Source organism: Mobula birostris, chromosome 1, assembly GCF_030028105.1.
Source record: "Mobula birostris isolate sMobBir1 chromosome 1, sMobBir1.hap1, whole genome shotgun sequence".
In the NCBI taxonomy this organism is placed as follows: domain Eukaryota; kingdom Metazoa; phylum Chordata; class Chondrichthyes; order Myliobatiformes; family Myliobatidae; genus Mobula; species Mobula birostris.
This window is the reverse complement of record NC_092370.1, coordinates 94380001-94399939: the sequence shown is the minus strand read 5'-3', so window position 1 is coordinate 94399939 and position 19939 is coordinate 94380001. Positions and strand designations below refer to the sequence as shown.

Here is a 19939-nt window from a genome sequence, read left to right as displayed (position 1 = left end):
ATGACCATCCACCACCTGCTCCCATGGCTTTACGTGATCCCAATTGAGGGGCTAAGCAGATACTAGACCTTGCCCAAGGGTGATCTGCAGGGGGAAGGAGCACCTACCTCCTCCTTTGGTAGAGATGTATCTCCACCCTGCTGTTATCCTAGTTCCCTGAAATTACTAGTGCATATGATAGTTCCCACCCCAAACTGCTGCACGACTAGAAACCCTCAGGAGATCAGGCAACACAACATCATTCATAGATCATGGTTGAGCTATCTATATCCATATATCTAGCTGGAAAGATGTCACCAAAGGACTCTCACTAGTCTCAGAACTTGACTTGTGCCTTTTGTTGTACATGTTCATGTGAAACTAATTTGGGAGCATGATAAAGTTTACAGAAGATACAAAACTGACTCTCCAGGAGGAGGAAAACTTGTGACTTCAGCAGGGTGAATATAGATATTGCAATGAGTCGAACATTTAAAGTAGAAAATTCAACCTCTGATGTCTGTGGTAATGGATTTGGAGAGATACAACAATGAAGGGCAATATTCAATAAACTGGAGAACATTGTGAAATGTGGACAAAGCGACAGACTAAAGCAGCTCAGCACCATCCATGATAAAGTAACCTATTTGACTGCTCAAGGCCAATATATCCTCCCCTTGCTGCCCTGTCTGGGCTGATCACAATATGTAAGATAAGAACTAAGCCCAGGTCTATAAACCTGCACCATAACTTTGATTCTTTGCTACTTTATGTGATGAAGGCTAACATTCCATTATCCTTTCAAATATTTAAAAAATTCTAATTGAATGGTAGCTTTAATCATTTAAAGTTTGGGATATAGTGAACTTAAGTTGATAAAATTTGTAAATTGGTTTATTATTGTCATATGTACCAAAGAATTAGTATCAGATTTATTAGCAGTGACATATGACATGAAATTTGTTTTGTGGCATATATCACATTATATGTCAGTGACTACACAGTATAATGAACATAGTGGAGTATAAGTCAGTTTCGGTGAGATACTTTGTATTGCGTGTCATTCATACAGATTATTTCACCACATCAGTATGTCGAGGTAATATAAGGGAAAATAATAACAGAGTGCAGAAAGAAATGTTACATTTATGGAGAAAGTCCATGCTGGCTGGCAATAACGCACAAGGCTATGACAATGTAGATTATGAGGTTAAGAGTCCATTTTATCATATATGAGGTATGTTTGATAGTCTTATAACAGTAGAATAGAAGCTCTCCCTGAGCTTTCTGGTGTGTGCTTCAGACTTTTGTCTCTTCTGCCAGATGAGACTATTTATTACATTTCAATGTGAAAGGTTTTGGTACAAAGGACATTCCAATGGCTCCCAGGCCCTGTTGATAATGGCTGGAAGCCACCATGCTTGTTTAAAACTTAACCTCTGATGTTAATTGTTCCCCTGAGGAAAGGCATGGATCTAGTGAGCTGAATAGGGCCATAAATTCATCCTGCACAGAAAAAGGTTCTTCAGCCCTCTGAAGCTGCAGAAAGCATCAAGCACTCTCCTGCACTAATCCCACTTTATTTCCACATTCCTATTGATTCCCCCCCAACACACACACACACACACACACACACACACCTGACTCTACCATTCATCTGCACACTAGAGGCAATTTATAGTGGCCATTTGAGCTCCAAGCCTGCATGTCTTTTGGACTTGGGAGGAAACTAGAGCTCCTGGAGGAAACCAGTGCAGTCACAATGAGAATGTGCATATTCCACACAGACAGCAACAGAGCTCAGGACTGTCCCTGGCACACTGGAGCTATGAGAGCTACTATACCAGTTATGCTACTGTGCTAAACCAACTAGTATTCTTTGGTGCCATAAAGAATTAAACCCTTGTGGGGTATGGAAGCGCACATGACCTACTTCAATGGAACATCACAAATAGCAAAAGGCCTTCACTTGAGATAAGTGAGGGCCTCATTGAGATTCAAAGTTGATAGTCTGAAAATACCTATCAGATTTCATCTGCCAATGGCAGGATTGGCACCAAGTGCACTCATGCTGAGAACTGATATTATAGAAAAGGCTACAAGAGCTAAGATTATTTTTGGTGTCCTCAGAAAATTTCAAAGATTATTGGAACTAGGCAGAAGATTAGGTGGCATGGACAAAATAGGCTGAAGGGTTTGTTTCTGTGCTGTAGTACTCTATGTCTCTATGATTCCTTGGAGCTGATCAAACCCTGATTACCTCGACTCTGTTTTATCACCCCTTGTTCAATCCCTTCCGACCTATGTTCGTGACACTTCTCACGCTCTTAAACTTTTCGATGATTTTAAGTTCCCTGGCCCCCACCGCTTTATTTTCACCATGGATGTCCAGTCCCTATATACTTCCATCCCCCATCAGGAAGGTCTCAAAGCTCTATGCTTCTTTTTGGATTCCAGACCTAATCAGTCCCCCTCTACCACCACTCTGCTCCGTCTAGCGGAATTAGTCCTTACTCTTAATAATTTCTCCTTTGGCTCTTCCCACTTCCTCCAAACTAAAGGTGTAGCTATGGGCACCCGTATGGGTCCTAGCTATGCCTGCCTTTTTGTTGGGTTTGTGGAACAATCTATGTTCCGTGCCTATTCTGGTATCTGTCCCCCACTTTTCCTTCGCTACATCGACGACTGCATTGGCGCTGCTTCCTGCACGCATGCAGAACTCGTTGACTTTATTAACTTTGCCTCCAACTTTCACCCTGCCCTCAAGTTTACCTGGTCCATTTCCGACACCTCCCTCCCCTTTCTAGATCTTTCTGTCTCCGTCTCTGGAGATAGCTTATCCACTGATGTCTACTATAAGCCTACTGACTCTCACAGCTATCTGGACTATTCCTCTTCTCACCCTGTCTCTTGCAAAAACGCCATCCTCTTCTCGCAATTCCTCTGTCTCCGCTGCATCTGCTCTCAGGATGAGGCTTTTCATTCTAGGACGAGGGGGATGTCTTCCTTTTTTAAAGAAAGGGGCTTCCCTTCCTCCACTATCAACTCTGTTCTTAAACGCATCTCCCCCATTTCACGTACATCTGCTCTCACTCCATCCTCCCGCCACCCCACTAGGAATAGGGTTCCCCTGGTCCTCACCTACCACCCCACCAGCCTCCGGGTCCAACATATTATTCTCCGTAACTTCCGCCACCTCCAACGGGATCCCACCACTAAGCACATCTTTCCCTCCCCGCCTCTCTCTGCATTCCGCAGGGATCGCTCCCTACACAATTCCCTTGTCCATTCGTCCCCCCCCATCCCTCCCCACTGATCTCCCTCCTGGCACTTATCCGTGTAAGCGGAACAAGTGCTACACGTGCCCTTACACTTCCTCCCTTACCACCATTCAGGGCCCCAAACAGTCCTTCCAGGTGAGGCAACACTTCACCTGTGAATCGACTGGGGTGATATACTGCATCCGGTGCTCCCGATGTGGCCTTTTATATATCGGCGAGACCCGACGCAGACTGGGAGACCGCTTTGCTGAACATCTACGCTCTGTCCGCCAGAGAAAGCAGGATCTCCCAATGGCCACACATTTTATTTCCACATCCCATTCCCATTCTGACATGTCTATCCACGGCCTCCTCTACTGTAAAGATGAAGCCACACTCAGATTGGAGGAACAACACCTTATATTCCGTCTGGGTAGCCTCCAACCTGATGGCATGAACATCGACTTCTCTAACTTCTGCTAGGCCCCACCTCCCGCTCGTACCCCATCTGTTACTCATTTTTATGCACACATTTTTTCTCTCACTCTCCTTTTTCTCCCTCTGTCCCTCTGAATATACCTCTTGCCCATCCTCTGGGTCCCCCCCCCCGTCTTTTCTTCCCAGACCTCCTGTCCCATGATCCTCTCATATCCCCTTTTGCCAATCACCTGTCCAGCTCTTGGCTCTATCCCTCCCCTTCCTGTCTTCTCCTATCATTTTGGATCTCCCCCTCTCCCTCCAACTTTCAAATCCCTTACTCACTCTTCCTTCAGTTAGTCCTGACGAAGGGTCTCGGCCTGAAACGTTGACTGCACCTCTTCCTACAGATGCTGCTTGGCCTGCTGCATTCACCAGCAACTTTGATGTGTGTTGCCTGATTACTTCATATGGCCACCATCCTTGCATTGGCAGGACCCCAAACTCCAGCCATCATTGCTCATTCCTAATGCCAGATGATCCCAGGCAGCATTCAGGCCCTAGGTGACATGAAGGCCACCTGTTGCATAGCTAACCAAACTACTGTATGATGGCCTTTATACTCACCTCACCAACCACATATTGCTGCCTATCACGCTAGGCATCATCTATTCAGAGCAAAAACTAGTTAAGATCAATAACCTTCATCAGAATTTCATCCAACACTCACTTGCACCTAGAAGATGTCTTTGTCACTAATTTCTTATACATTTCCTTCCACAATTGTGTTTTGATGATTTTCTCATTCTGTCCAATGTTGAGCCTCTCTCAGTTCTATTGTTGACCCGTGTTTAAGCAGTTTCTTTCATGACTTGGACTATTGAGAATGTAGCACTGCAGTACAATTTACTATCAATAACCTGTGCAAGATAATAGACAGGGTTAGATTATATTTTGATTATAATCATTCTGCTTACTCACTATAATTAATGCTTCTGATTCCTCCAGTATATAATCATTTTTGTTGATTTCGTTTCACTTTCCAGGAGGGAATGAACGCAATTCATTTGGCTGCTAAAAATGGACACATTAATGTCCTTGAAGCTCTCAAAGGCACTCTGTCCTTTAAAATAACCAGCACAAAGGTTAGTCAGTAAATGAGTATTCATTCCACAATCTCATCATTTAAATTTACAAGATCCTTGCTAATAATTTTGTTACAATTTTAAGAAAAAATCAACTTCCGTATCTTCTGCAAGTAGTTTCAGTTATTACTGTGCAATTGTATACTTACAGTTTTATTTTCTGATAATTGACTGCTAACTCATACTAAACAGTTTCTATCATTACACTTGGTAATCTGCCACCCAGTTATCTTGTAAAGCAGACTTACCCAGTGTAAAAATTAAATGATTCCTGTTGCATTTCTGTGATAAGTCTCTAGAGATTCACACTTACTAATGAACTAAACCAGGATCATGTTTCAGAGAACTATTGCAACAGATCTTCACTCCCTTGGAAAGATCTGGGCATATGGAGCAATACCGAGTTCATTTACACAACACAGCGATGAACAGGAAAAGAGTGGGCCAATACGTGGACTCACTGAAATTTGAGAATGTCCTAGTACATGGATCATAATGATTGAATATGTACTAGAAAGGAAGAAATTGTATCCAGACTAACCATTTCTTCTGTGCCTTCCTCCTCCTCAGAGCTGTAGATATAATGCCATTGGGGAATCTGTGTCTAGAATATAGACACAGATTTGAACAGAGCTGAGTAAAAATAATCCAGATTCAGTTAACAATGCTAAAATGATTATTATTGTGAAGTAATGGTCATTTCAATTGCAGAGCACAAAACCATTTTCATAAATTGGTACGTTATTCAAGAATATATTGTGATAAGATTTTTGACCTCTCTAATAGTGTTTTCAATGAAGTAGGATTAATTTGTCTGAAAATGCAGGTGAAATGAATGCAGAGAAAGACATGCCCCGATTGTCTTTATTGTATATATTATAGATAAGGTATACTTTTGAGAAAAAAGATAAACAAAAGGGTCCCACCATCACTAGTTACTGAATGTCTGGGCCTGATGTAACAGCCTCTCAACTGATTCACATATGCAATGTTTAGAGATGAAACATTAGTAACATTGACATATTGTCAGGCAATGTATTGAAATGCTTAGTACAATATGTAAAGATAATGGCAGTAGTGCTTGCTGTACACAATGAAGAGGAAGGAAGTGAAAGAATGGAAACACTGAGCAGGAATTATCTGTCCAGTTCTTCAAGCTATCCCACCTTGTCTGTTCCCATGTTCTTGGACTTTTAACATCTCTTTCAGGGTAGAGATAACCAGTACAAGAGGGATGGGTTGCACTTGAACCGAAGAGAGACCTTGCAAGGAAATGTTCTAGTGCTACATTGAAGTTTTTGAACTACACTGTCAGGGTGTGGGCATCTGTGGGAGTAAGTCCTATGATAAAGTAGTGGCCAACAATAGTAAGTTTAGTAACCAGGATAGCCATGATCACTGTAAAGGGATAGAAAAGAAAACTCAGTTAAACTGCATTTATTTCAATGTGTGAGTTTAACAGGTGAGGTGGGCAAACTCAGTACGAAGATTTGCTCTGAGAACTGGGATGAACAGAAAGATGGCAGAGAAAGGCAGAATGGGCAGCTCAGTATTCCAGGATACAGATGCTTTAGGCATGACAGAGGTACAGGTAATCTGGAGGGGTGGGTGGAGGTAGCATTTAGATAAGTGAGGACATAACAGCAGTGCTTGCAGATGACGGTCCTGAAGTATCATCCAGTGAGGCCATATGAGCAGAACTTAGAAACAAATGGAGAGGAGTCACTCTATAACCATATAACCATATAACAATTACAGCACGGAAACAGGCCATCTCGGCCCTTCTAGTCCGTGCCAAACTTTTACCCTATCCTATTCCCACCAACCTGCACTCAGCCCATAACCCTCCATTCCTTTCCTGTCCATATATCGATCCAACTTAACTTTAAACAACAACATAGAACCTGCCTCAACCACTTCTGCTGGAAGCTCGTTCCACACAGCAACCACTCTCTGAGTAAAGAAGTTCCCCTTCATGTTACCCCTAAACTTTTGTCCTCTAATTCTCAACTCATGTCCTCTTGTTTGAATCTTCCCCACTCTCAATGGAAAAAGTCTAACCACGTCAACCCTATCAATCCCCCTCATAATTTTAAACACCTCTATCAAGTCCCCCCTCAACCTTCTACGCTCCGAAGAATAAAGACCTAACTTATTCAACCTTTCTCTGTAACTCAGGAGATGAAACCCAGGTAACATTTTAATAAACCTCCTCTGTACACTCTCAATTTTATTGACATCTTTCCTATAATTCGGTGACCAGAACCGTACACAATACTCCAGATTTGGCCTTACCAATGCCTTATACAAATTCAACATTACATCCCAACTCCTATACTCAATGCTCTGATTAATAAAGGCCAGCAAACCAAAAGCTTTCTTCACCACCTTATTCACATAAGATTCCATCTTCAGGGAACTATGCACCATTATTCCTAGATCCCTCTGTTCTAAAGCATTCTTTAATGCCCTACCATTTACCGTGTAGTGTCCTATTTTGATTAGCTCTACCAAGATGTAGCACCTCACATTTTTCAGCATTAAACTCCATCTGCCATCTTTCAGCCCTCTAGTGAGCCTGCATTATAGATCCCCCAATAGTCAGCAGTAACTTGAGGAGCAGGTATGCAGAAACATTGCTCATAGCTGTAAGAACAATAAGGTGGTATTAGTGGAGGGTTTTAGTCTCTCCTGTATTGACTGGGCCAACCAGAGTGATAAGGCCCCAGACAGGGTGTAATTTGTAAACTCTGTCCAGGAAACCTTCCTGAGTCTGTGTATGGAGGACCCTTTATGGGAGGGAGCAATAGTTGGCTCCTTTTAGGGAATAAGGCAGGGCAAATAACTGAAGCTGCTCTAGTGACCTTAATTCTGTTGGTTTTAAGAATGCAATAAGGTTCCTAAAATAGTGAAAGGCTAATTTTCGGGTAATTAGGTTAAATTTGAGAGCCTGTTTGAAGGGAAAAGACAAAGGCTTAAATGAGAAAGCATGCATTTAAAAGAGAACTGAGGGCAATTTTTTCATGCAGAGGGCAGTGAATATAAAGAATGAACTGCCATACAAGATGGTCACAGCAGGTATCATTTATAAGAAACAATTGGAGAGGCACTGCTTAAAGATATAAAAACCAATTGCACCAGCTTGGTTGTCACCATGGTCAGTATGGACTAATTGGGCCAAAGGGCCTGTATCTATACTGTATTACTCTGTAACTCTATGTAACGTGATCTCCTCACAGGCTATTAGTGGATTTAGCATTTTATTATGCAAATATAGGAATAGAATCTGGCAACTTTGTGGCAGTAGCCTTTAAAAACAACTTTGACTTGCTCACCTGCTCTGAAGTAGATGGAAAGGGTAACCCATTTAAGATGGAGATGAGAAGGGACTTCTTCATTCAAAAGTTGTAAATCTTGGAACCTTCTCTCTCAGAGGACTGTGAAGGCTGATTTATTGAGGTCAAGATCAGATCAGTCATGATATTATTGATTGCAACAGGCTTAAGGTGCCATTCCCTACTCCTATTTCTTATGTTCTGCAGCTCAGATAGAAATATGTATATTAAACCTGGGAAAGCAAAATATAACAGAATCAATGCACTACACCCCTTGTCCCCACCTTGCGGCCTGCTTTGAACATAAATATCCATAACTGATCCAAAAGCAAAAGCAAATCTTGGTGCAATGCTCACAAGCCTTAAAATATTAAGACAAATTAGCTATGATTTCATCATGTGATTCTAGGTTGTTTTTTCAAGCATGCACACTAGTGAGCCCAAGCTCCATAAAACTAAAATACAATTAATCTAACCAAACTTTCCTTTCTTTCCCTGAAGACTGGATTCACAGCCCTTCATGTGGCTGCACACTTTGGCCAGATGGACTTTGTGAGGGAGATTCTCACCAAGATGCCGGCAACCATATGCAGTGAGACCCCAAAGATCACCAGTGAGGGACAACTAGCAAAAAAGCAACCAAGTGAGGTAATAAGAGTTACTATCCTTCTTCCACTTGCTATGAACAACAAACTGGGACACTATGATCAGGTGTATTGATTTGAAGCAATTTTATTAGACCTCCACTTACTTCTGTATTTTAAGTTAAACATACTTCCAAACAAGGATTTCAATACTTTTGCAAATGGTGCTGAATAAAGTAAATAAAATACTTGCCTTCAGGTCAGGGTATGGTGGTTGTCCATCATGTCCAACAGATTTGTGCAGGAGAGTTTTTAAAGTGGAAAACCCATTGCACTGGGGCAGTTCAACTCTCTTGACCACAGAAGTCCAGGTCCAGTGGTACAAACAAGTGTCACAAACTGGGGTCTTCCTTGGTTGCAGTGGATGACCATGACATCTTCTGTGCCTTGTCATGCCCTTCACTCTCCACAGAGCGATGCAGAACCGCCTTCTTGGCCATTGGATCTCACTGTAGATCTCATCTGCCCAGTCCGCCAGTGCAGATTTAGGATGAGCATGTCCCTATGGATATGAGGCTCGCCAGCTACCCTCACCTTGTTTGGCCCACCTTTTGAAGAGGTATACTGGGGTGTGGCCGCTGTCACACGCAGACAGCTACTTGGAGCAAGGTGTGAGCTGAGCTTCCAGTGGGGACCAAAGGTGAGGAAGCTGCCCCAGAATGGACACAACAAGCCCTTTCACCAGAGGTGCTACCCTCCCTGGACACCCCATATATCCCATATATCAGGTTATAAAAAGCACTTAAAGGAATATGCTTGTGTTGTCCAGAACAAAGAAAGACAATAGGTGTTACGTTTTATCAAAAGGTAATGTCATTAGCTCTTATCATTATTTTAAATTCAAGACCAAAATATTTTTTTCTCAGCAGAAGTATCAAAATATGGCCAAGAACAACAAATGGCAGGAAAGACTCAAGTGGTTGAATGCTCTGAAAAGAGTGTCAGATCAAAGTTCATATTACATTTCTGTACGTTTCTCAAAAATAAATTTTTAAAGCCTAAGGACTTAGTCTTAATTTCATCAAACTCAGAGGACACCCAAGTCAATGTCTGGGAGATGTTAAGAAACAATACACCTTTGGTGCAGTAAATCCCTGTTGCTGCTGGTAATCATCATTATGTGCCATGTCGTATTACATGGGTGATCATGGTCTTGATCATGGTTGCTCTTGGCAGATTTTTCTACAGGAGTGGTTTGTCATTGCCTTCTTTTGGGCATTAGCTTTATAAGATGGGTGACGCCAGCCATTATCAATACTCTTAAGAGATTGTCTGCCTGGTGTCAATGGTCACATAACCAGGATATATGAGAAGCACCAGCTGCTCATACAAACATGTACCACCTGCTCCCTTGGCTTCATGTGACCTAACTCAACATTCAGTAACAGCTTCTTTCCCTCCACCTTCAGACTTCTGAATGGTCCCTAAACCCATGAACACTACCTTGTTATTTCTTTTTTTATTGCACTTTCAGTTTTGTAATTTATAATAATTTTATATCTCTACACTCTACTACTGCCACAGAACAGATTTCATTAACATGTAAGTCAGTGAAAATAAATCTTTTCTGATTCTGATGATATATTGTTACAGCTGCATCACCGTCTGGTGTGGGGGGTCTATTGCACAAGATTGAAATAAGTCGCAGAAATTTGTAAAATTAATCACCTCTATCATGGCTACCAGCCTCCACAGTATCCAAGACATCTTCAAGAAGCAGCTCCTTAGGAAGGTGGTGTCCATCATTAAAGATCCTCACCACCCAGGACATGCTCATTTCACACTGTTACTGTCGGGAAGGAAGCACAGAGGCCTGAAAGCACACACTCAGTGACTCAGAAACAGCATCTTCCCCTCTGCCATCAGATTTCTAAATGGACCTTGGATCATGAACACTCCCTCACTACTTTTGTACTTCTGTCATTTTGTACCACTTATTTTAGCTTAACTATTTAATAGATGTGTGTGTGTGTGTGTGTATATATTATATATATATATATACACACACATACTTTTAATGAATTTGCCTATAAGTTCATTGGAGCCAGCAAATGATAAAAAATGTAGCAAGACCACTGTTAACGTTTTCTTGATCAATGAGAAATAAATAGGAGATCCACAAATGAAGATGCTTTGAAGTGAGTGAATTTGCTGTCAAGTCAGGTCTGAAGAATTAAAGAAAGGAAAGAAAAATCCATTTAAAAGTAAGACTTACTAAGAAATGTATCACTTTTCAGAAGTAGTAAGCCAATTATGTATTATAACCAGCGATTTGTAATTCGCTTCAAAATTCAGAACCACAGTATAGACCAATGGAATTTCCAAATCACTATTTAGCACTTTCAACAGGGGACAAATTTTAGATTATACAATGAAGAAGAGAGCAAAGGAAAAAAAAGAGTAAAATTAGAAGTGTTCCACATGTAAGTATCATAAAATAACATAATATGTTTACATATTAATTGTTATTTAGCTTGTGGGTAAGAGAAAATGATTCACAATCATTAACCTACTGGAGTGTGCTTACACGATTAATTATTAGAGTTGACTCTCTATATCAGCTCTAATGGCCTATTAATGTGCAAAAACAGCTACTGCATGAAAATCAAGGGGAAACTACAGTCAAGGAGATACCAGCAAACCATTCACAAGTCTGTGATTTCTCAATCTCAGTGAAGTACTTAAAAACTAGTTCATTGATATTAATTTGTGTCATTCATTGCCATACTTCTACCCATTATCTTCAGCCATGGTTATTTCATAGCTTCAGTGAAATTTAACCGTATGCACATCAGGAATGGTATTTAACCCTAATGGTTATTTTGCTTGTTGTAATTATTGTTATAAGGTTTTGTTTTAAATTGAGCTTCTCTAACTTAGCACTTGAGGGTTAATATACTTGCTGTGAAGCAAAGTTGTAAAGGGGGCAGGAGAGAAGAGAAAGTAATGACAGTAAGATGATGGCAAGTTTGGGACTTTGAAAGGATCTGATTTCAAAGAGATCAATCTCTCTATTTTCATTTTAAATATTGGATGATTTGTTACTTAATTGGGCCTGATTGTTTAATTAAAAACAAATCTATTATATACTGCAGAAAATGGAAGTCTGAGATTTAAAAAAATAGAAAATGTTGGCAATACTCAGCAGGTCTGGCGGCATCTGTGGAGAGAGAAGCAGAGTCAGATTTTCTCTTGGCTTCTGTTTCTGCAGTGGGGCAACAGTAATAAATTGCTTGAAGCATAGGGAATATAAGCATAAGAAGGGAGTTAGGCTTTTAACTCATTGGTACATGTTGAAGTCCTCCTGCTCCTTGACACATGAATTTCATCAAATTCTCTACACAAAGTCAGGGGTTTATCTCATTTTGAACAAACTAGGTAGAAGGTGACAATGGGAATCAAAGCGATAGTTCAATTACTCAAGAAAAACATGAAAAATAAAATGGCTGCCCCTTTCTTATGAGTGCCATATACTCCATACCAAATTAGTTTAAACCTTCCTCAACAGCTCTAGCAAACCTACCCACAAGGATATTGGTCCCACTTGGGTTCAGGTGAAAGAGGTAGCTGAAGAGACGGTGTAGGCAGTAGTAATGATCTTTCAAAAACCACTACAGTCTGGTATGGTTCCAGAGCAGTAGAAAATGATAATTATCACACCATTCTTCAAGAAGGGAAGGAGGCAGAAGAAAGGAAATTATAGGCCAGTTAGCCTGACCGCAATGGTTGTGAAGATGTTGGAGTTGATTGTTAACTATAAGGTCTCAGCATACTTGGAGGCACATGATAAAATAGGCCAAAGTCAGCAAGAGTTTCCTTAAGGGAAAATCTTGCCTGACAAATCTGTTAGAATTCTTTAAAAAAATACCAAGAAGGACAGACAAAGGAGAATTGATGGATGTTGTATACTTAGATTTTCAAAAAGCCTTTGACAATGTGCCACACATGAGGCTGCTTAACAAGATAAGAGCCCATGGTGTTACAGGAAAGATGCTAGCACGGATATGGATAGAGGATTGGCTGATTGACAGAAAGCAAAGAGTGGGCATAAAGGGACCCTTTTTTGGTTGGCTGCCAGTGACTAGTGGTGTTTCACAGTGGTTAGTGTTGGGACCACTTTTTATGTTATATGTCAATGACAGAATTGATAACCTTGTGCCGAGTTTGCTGATGATAATAAGAAAGATGGAGAGGCAGGTAGTGTTGAGGAAGCAGGGAGGCTGCAGAAGGACTTAGACAGATTAGGAGAATGGGAAAAGAAGTGGGAGATGGAATGCAGTTTTGGGAAATGTATGATCATGCACTTTGGTAGAAGGAACAAAAGTGTAGACTATTTTCTAAATGGGCAGAAAATTAAATCTGGGCTGCAAAGGGACTTGGGAGTCAATGTGCAGGATTCACTAAAGGTTAATTTTCAGATTGAGTCAGTGGTGATGAAGTCTAATGCAATGGTAGCATTCATTTCGAGAGGACTAGCATATAAAAGCAAGGATGCAATGCTGAGCCTTCATAAGGCATTGATAAGGCCTCACTTGAAGTACTGTGAGCAGTTTGGGGCTGTCATTGGAGAAGGCTCAGAGGAAGTTTCTGAGAATGAAAGAGTTATCATATGAGGGGTATTTGATGGGTCTAGGTTTGTACTCACTGGAATTTAGAAGAATGAAGGGGGATCTCATTGAAGCCTATCAAATGTTGAAAGGCCAAGAAGGAGTGAATGTTGAGAGGATGCTTCCTATGGTGGAAGAGCCTAGGACCTGGTGGCACAGCCTCAAAATAGGGGGACATTCATTTAGAATGGAAATGAGAAGAAATTTCTTTAGGCAGGGGGTGGTGAATCTGTGGAATTTGTTGCCACAGTGGGCTGTGGAGGCCAGATCATTGGATGTACTTAAGGTGAAGGATGATGGGTTCTTAATTTGTCAGGCCGGAAAGACAGGAGAGAATGGTGTTGCAAGGGAAAATGAATCAGCCATGATGAAATATCAGAGCAGACTCGATGGGCAAGTGGCTCAATTTTGCTCCTGTGTATGGTTTTATGGTCTTATTACTGTGAAAAGTGAATCCAGGTGAATCGAGATTTAATGCTATTACTACTTTAATTTCAGTCAGGATACACACCTTTACACTTGGCAGCACAGTCTGGGCATGAAAACTTGGTCCGTCTTCTACTTAATTACCCAGGGGTCCAGGTGGATACTCAAACCAGCTTGCAGGTGAGTAGTCACTTTCAGTAAATGAATATATTTGTGTTTGTTACTGTATTACGGGGCTTATCACTTTTGTCACGTTACTGAATATAAGGTTTTTAAGCTCATGGAGATGGTATAAGGTGTATATTAATGTGCAGACAGACTGTGGCTCTAAAGAGAAGGTATATTAAGTGCTATAAGTTGCTCACATCAAAGGAAATCCCAGACTTCCATCTGGATGCTGCCAAATGCAGAAGTTTGACACATGGTGAAGATCAGATAGTGGCACATCTACCATTGACTGATCATCTGGCTCATCACTGGACCTCTTAAGAAAGGTCCACTCAAACATCTCCAGCTCTCAGCATTATAACGGTGAAGACACTGTAGGAAAAACAATCCCAGTCATTGCTTCAAGCATTGAGGTGATTGCTGCTGGGAGTTTGATGTTTCAACAAATGGTAGTCTCTGGCTTGATATATTTCTTCCAATATTCACTTAGATGCCTTTGATAGAAGCAAACGTGCTGAGATTAAAGGATTACTGAGACAGCATCTCTAATTTTTCACTATTGTCTGGAGCCAAAATTATGTGCAGTGAAAGTCTCGTTTGCACCTAGTTCAGCAGAGAAAGTCAAGTTATTAAACCCAAGGGTGCCCTGATCTGTCATAACATTGGATTTCCCTTGATGGCCATCATAGGGAGCTCTAACACTACAGTCTACAGTCTCTGTTATTGCAATGTTTCTGCTCTTGTTTATTAATTAGGGCATCTTCCCCCGTGTTCTTCTAGATTGCTTTCCTTTCATCTCCTGCTCTCAATTGAAGTCTGTAGCCCTTATTTTAATACCCTTTGGCTGGAATAATGGAGTGTGTCTGAACACCTTGGGTGAGTTGGTGGACCAAAGCAGGATGATGGGCTAGGTAAGACAATTGAACTTAGTGCTTAATTTAGGGCACAGTTGTGCAATGGAAATGATGAGTTGCCACCTGCCAACTGACATACCTAGAGCCTCACAACCCTTTGAACCACTCCATCAACGGTAACAGAATTCCACTTGGCCAGAATGACCTGCTAGCCGTGTTCCTTCTGGGTCAAGCTCCAAAGGCAACTGTGAGTACTCCGAGTACACAGAGTGAAGGGCAAGCTTGAGTATAAAATCTAACTTTCAGTAAGTCTGGAATACTTGTTTTCCACGAACTGTTGGAGAGATCAGTCATCTTTGAAACTACACATACTGATTTATTGCTCTTGACTCAGCAATTGTCATTAAGGACATCTGCCTGAAAGCTTATGATTTGATTGGTCAAAGTAGATAAAGACTCCAATAACTGAGAGTGCCTCTTCCACTCCTCAGGATTCCTGAGGATTAGTGCAGTACAGGACGTGACAGCCATTTAACAAATGAACATAACAAATGACGTCAGGCAATGATTGGTAGGAACGTAGCAGAAAACCAGCCACTTTATTCTATGACTCATTCGGGAAGTAGTAATTAAAACAACTCTTCATATGCATTTAGGTTCTTTAGTTATTTTGCAAGAGTTTTGATACTTCTCCATATTTGATAAATCTATGGGAATCAGCCAGTTGAATTTTCTCCTTAAGAACAATCTTCCTTGGCCATTATCAAAAATGAAAGTTTCAAAAGACATTCAATACTTAAAAGCATTAATATGTGTCATATCATTTTAGGGATGTGTACTGGATGTACAAAATTGGTATTAAAGAATACAGTACTGTACAGATGCCTAAGACTTTTGCACAGTACTGTAATTATATATATATAGCATTGTATATTGTTTCATGATCAGGTTTGGAGAGTTATTTTCAGGTAGCTTCTAATCCTGCGGCAGAAACATATCAAGTCTCCATTTCAAACTTATCCAAAATAATACTGAGCATTAAATAGGTAATAATGAAAGGTATTAGGATATTCCAATATTATTTTATACAGACAAATAATACACCTGAACAAGTATTATATTTTTCATAGACTTTTGCACGGTACTGTAGTAACTTTATGTATTGTACTGTACTGTTGTTGCAAAAAAAATTCATGACATAGGTGAGTGATGATAAACCTGATTCTGATATATGTCTCTTTTGTGGACTGAGAGGGGAAGGGGAAAAGGAGAAGAGAATCACGGATGGGAAAAAGGAAAGGGAGAAGGAAGGGAGCCGGGATCAACAGAGAGATATTCTGTAATGATCAATAAAGCAGTTGTTTAGAAACAAATGTAATTGCAAGGTATCTCAGGGCTAGGTGTCTCTGCACCTGCACAACACCCTCCACTCTGGCACTCCTTCACGGCCACCTGTCCCTCAGCATTCCGAACACCCTTTGCTCCCGCCAGATTTACAAACTCATTTTCCAGTGAGAAATACAGTACTGTGCAAAAGTCTAAAGCACCCTAGCAATTTATAAATGTGCCTAAAACCTTTGCACAGTACTGTAATCAACACTCTGTGCTAAGTCTAAGGTACCATTAGTGAAAATAAAAAACTGGAATTTACATCAAATTTTGCAGCAAAGAAACAGATTATTTACCCAAAGATTTATACCTCATGTGAACCCCCTTCTAGCTTATTTCAACATCTCAAAAGTGGGATGCTGCATATGCAAACAGTCTGAAATGAAATATGCTGGGAAAGCTAAATAGTTTAGTTGGCAGTGTGAAAAGAGAAATAATGGTTAATATTTGGGATCACTGGCATTTCATCAGTGTCCGCTGAAGAGTCATTGATCAGAAATGATAAGCCTGTATACCTCTCTGCTGACTTCCAGCATACCCAGAATTTTTTATTTTTATTTCTTCCCAAATATTTAACATATCCATCCAGCTTTCCTGTTTTCACAGAAAATCGACCTGTACCCAAGGAGCAGCATTCTTTAATGGACAGCTTCAATAAAGTGCATTATTTACCTAAAAGCAACACCTTCCAGTGAAATTCCTGACAAAGGGAATGTTACACAACATTACTTAATTGGAATATGACAATTGAAAATATGAATTTTGAGTCCCCAGAGCCAACCTTTTCCAAAGGAATTCATAATGGCACAGAAATAAACTATTTTCTTACTATAGTAAAACTTTTCCATCAGTGAGAATCTTTTACCGCCTTTCTGTAGTTTTTACTGTCCTTTATCTCATAATATAAATCCAGTCATGATTATGCACTCATTCAGATGTACTTGTTCATACACACACATAATTGATGTCCATAATTGCACATGCATACGTGTAAACTGTTCTCATGTACCAAATAAGAAAACATGCCTCTTACTTATTAATTATATTCACTCATACTTATTTATGAGCGATGTTGAATGTGCTCCAAGCATTTTAGTCTACAATCTCTCAGAGAATACATTATACCCCTAAAACAAAACATGCCTTTCACTTCCATTGCATAAGTGAGCTTCCAAGAAAACACAACCTGGAATTGCATATATAATTCTTTGTGGCTGATTTTACAATGCATCAATGGTATAGAGTTGCTGATGTGCTGGTATTCCTGATATGTGTTTCTGTCAGATGAAGTTCCATTCCTGCATGGTTGAACAGTCACGTTTATTTTGAGCATGACAGTTACAGTATATTTGTTTCTAACAGGCCTATCTAGTTGAGTTCTCTTTATGGCATTCTTCAGTAACATTTCAAAGTTTGGTTCAAGTTCTCTTTCACATGTCCCACCAAAAGACTGACAGAGCTTGGGCCCATCTGATTGCCTGAAGCTACACTTTTTTTAATTAATTTTTAAAATTAATTTTTTAATGCACTTCTACAAGAAACTACAGAGAGAGAACCCAACAACAAAACGGAGATTTATACAGTGCGAAACAAACAAATCCAATATGTAATTCATAACAATAAGAAAAAAAGCACCCAAAAGGCAACTATGGAAGATTAGTATCCACTAAAAAAAGAAAAAAACCCAGGCCAACCATTTTGCATATAAAAGAAAAAAAATCAATCCGAGCATTCAACCCCAGAGAACTGTAAATATATATAGGAAAAAAGAAAGTAGAAGCTACACTTATGATCTGGAGTGGGACTTGAATTCACTGCCTTTGAACCCGATGCTACCTATTGACCCATGTCTATATGAGTATGATATCTAGTGCGTCTATGAGTGGGCAGTCATCACTGTTTGTTCATGTGTATTAGGTCAAATGGGCAATGACTTCATTTAAGAAGGTTTGGCAGATAATATCAAGTTTAAGCTAGGAGAATAGCCAAAAGAACCAAATGTTCTTTTGTTCACAGTCTAAGTGGTGTAATACATTGCATGTGTCTTCAGGAACAGGAGGATACTAAACAAACGTAATTTATCTGATTCATAGACGCAAGAGATTCTGCATTTGCTAGAAATCCAGAGAAACACATACAAGATGTTGGAGGAACTCAGCAGCTCAAGCAGCATCTCTGGAATAAAGTTGACATTTCAAGCCAAGACCAACTGTTTACTCCTCTCTCCACAGAGGCTGTCTGCCCTGTTGAGTTCCTCCAGCATCTTGTATTTGCTATTCCCTATTTTATCAGATTATTTTGCCACGATCATTTTTTATTGTAAGTTGATTTTCATATGCAGACACATTGATGAAATGGTCTCTATGTCGATTTAAGAGGGTGGTTGGTTGACTTTTTTCCAGAGGGCCACCCCACTCCACCTCGCAGCACAGAATGGTCACACTGCAGTAGTCGGACTCCTCCTGAGTAAATCCACCTCTCAGCTGCATCTGAAGGACAACCGGGGATGCACCTGCCTTCACCTGGCAGCTGCCAATGGACACATTGAGATGGCCCGAGCTCTCCTTGGCCAAGGAGCTGAGATCAATGTCATCGACAAGGTGCGTGGGAAGGAGCAAAATACACTGCCCCTGTCGACAGTTTCCTTTCATGCTTTTTTGTGTCATGACTGGATTAGATGCTGTATATAAAACATTGCAATCCAAACCACAATACAAGACCCTTGCATCAAGCCAGTCCTATTCCTTTTCAAGGGGGCTACTTCTAAATTTAAGATTGGAGTGCACAGAAGAACTTAGCTGCGGATTCCTCACCTCAAATAACTTCAGGTGTTCATCTGTAGTCCAAAGCACAAAGCAAAGCTTTAGCTGGTGATTAGCATAGACATATCTTTCTAGATCACCCGGTTAGCATCAAGGAAAATCGCAAGTATACCTTTACATGACAAATGAGGGCAAAGGCTTCATGTCAATGTCAAGCATCTGCAAGGGTTGGGGTAGGGACAGTAGATAGGAGGCAGAAGACATGAGTTGGGCTGAAGTTCAGGGGGCAAAGAGGGTTAAATCAAAGAGCATAGTATTATAAAGATAAAAGATTAGCTTTATTTGTCACATGTACATCAAAACATACAGTGAAATGAGTCATTTTGCATCAAGTCACATTAACGAATAGTGGACTGGGCAGCCCACAAGTATCAATACGTTTCCGATGCCAACATAGCATGCCCACAACTCACTAACCCTCACCGTACATCTTTAGAATGTGAAAGGAAACCGGAGCACCCTGAAAAGATTCACACAGTCACGGGGAGAATGTACAAACTCCTTAAAGAAAGAGGTGGAAATCAAAACCTGATATTACAGCTGGCCATCGTAAAACTTTGCACTAGCCAACATTATTCTTCAGATTGGTCACTGGTGACAGACTACAGGAAGAGTAAACTAGTTTACTTTATCAGAACGTCCAAGAGTATTTTTAATTTTAATTATCAGTTTATAAATAATAATTTTTTTTCAACTTCTTGACTTTTCCATTAACACCAAGATCAGTTAGGATATAAAATGATTAAGTTTTCACTTTAGTTTCAGATTCAGATTTAATTATCACAAGTATATTGAAACAAACAGTGAAATGTGCCATTTGCATTCACCACCAATACATCTAAGGATGTGCTGGGGACTTGCAATAAAAGTTCAAATTCCCCCTACACCTCCAC

General features: G+C 40.4%; 1 protein-coding gene across 1 annotated transcript in view; it reads left to right on the top strand.

The window, feature by feature from the left end:
• trpn1 (transient receptor potential cation channel, subfamily N, member 1) overlaps nucleotides 1–19939 on the top strand; it is a 217428-nt gene that overhangs the window by 177968 nt on the left and 19521 nt on the right. Inside the window, exons 21-24 of the mRNA XM_072259540.1 lie at nucleotides 4703–4801; nucleotides 8638–8784; nucleotides 13886–13993; nucleotides 18627–18824. Coding sequence (XP_072115641.1) covers nucleotides 4703–4801; nucleotides 8638–8784; nucleotides 13886–13993; nucleotides 18627–18824 — 552 coding nt within the window. The remainder of the gene's footprint in view (nucleotides 1–4702; nucleotides 4802–8637; nucleotides 8785–13885; nucleotides 13994–18626; nucleotides 18825–19939) is intronic.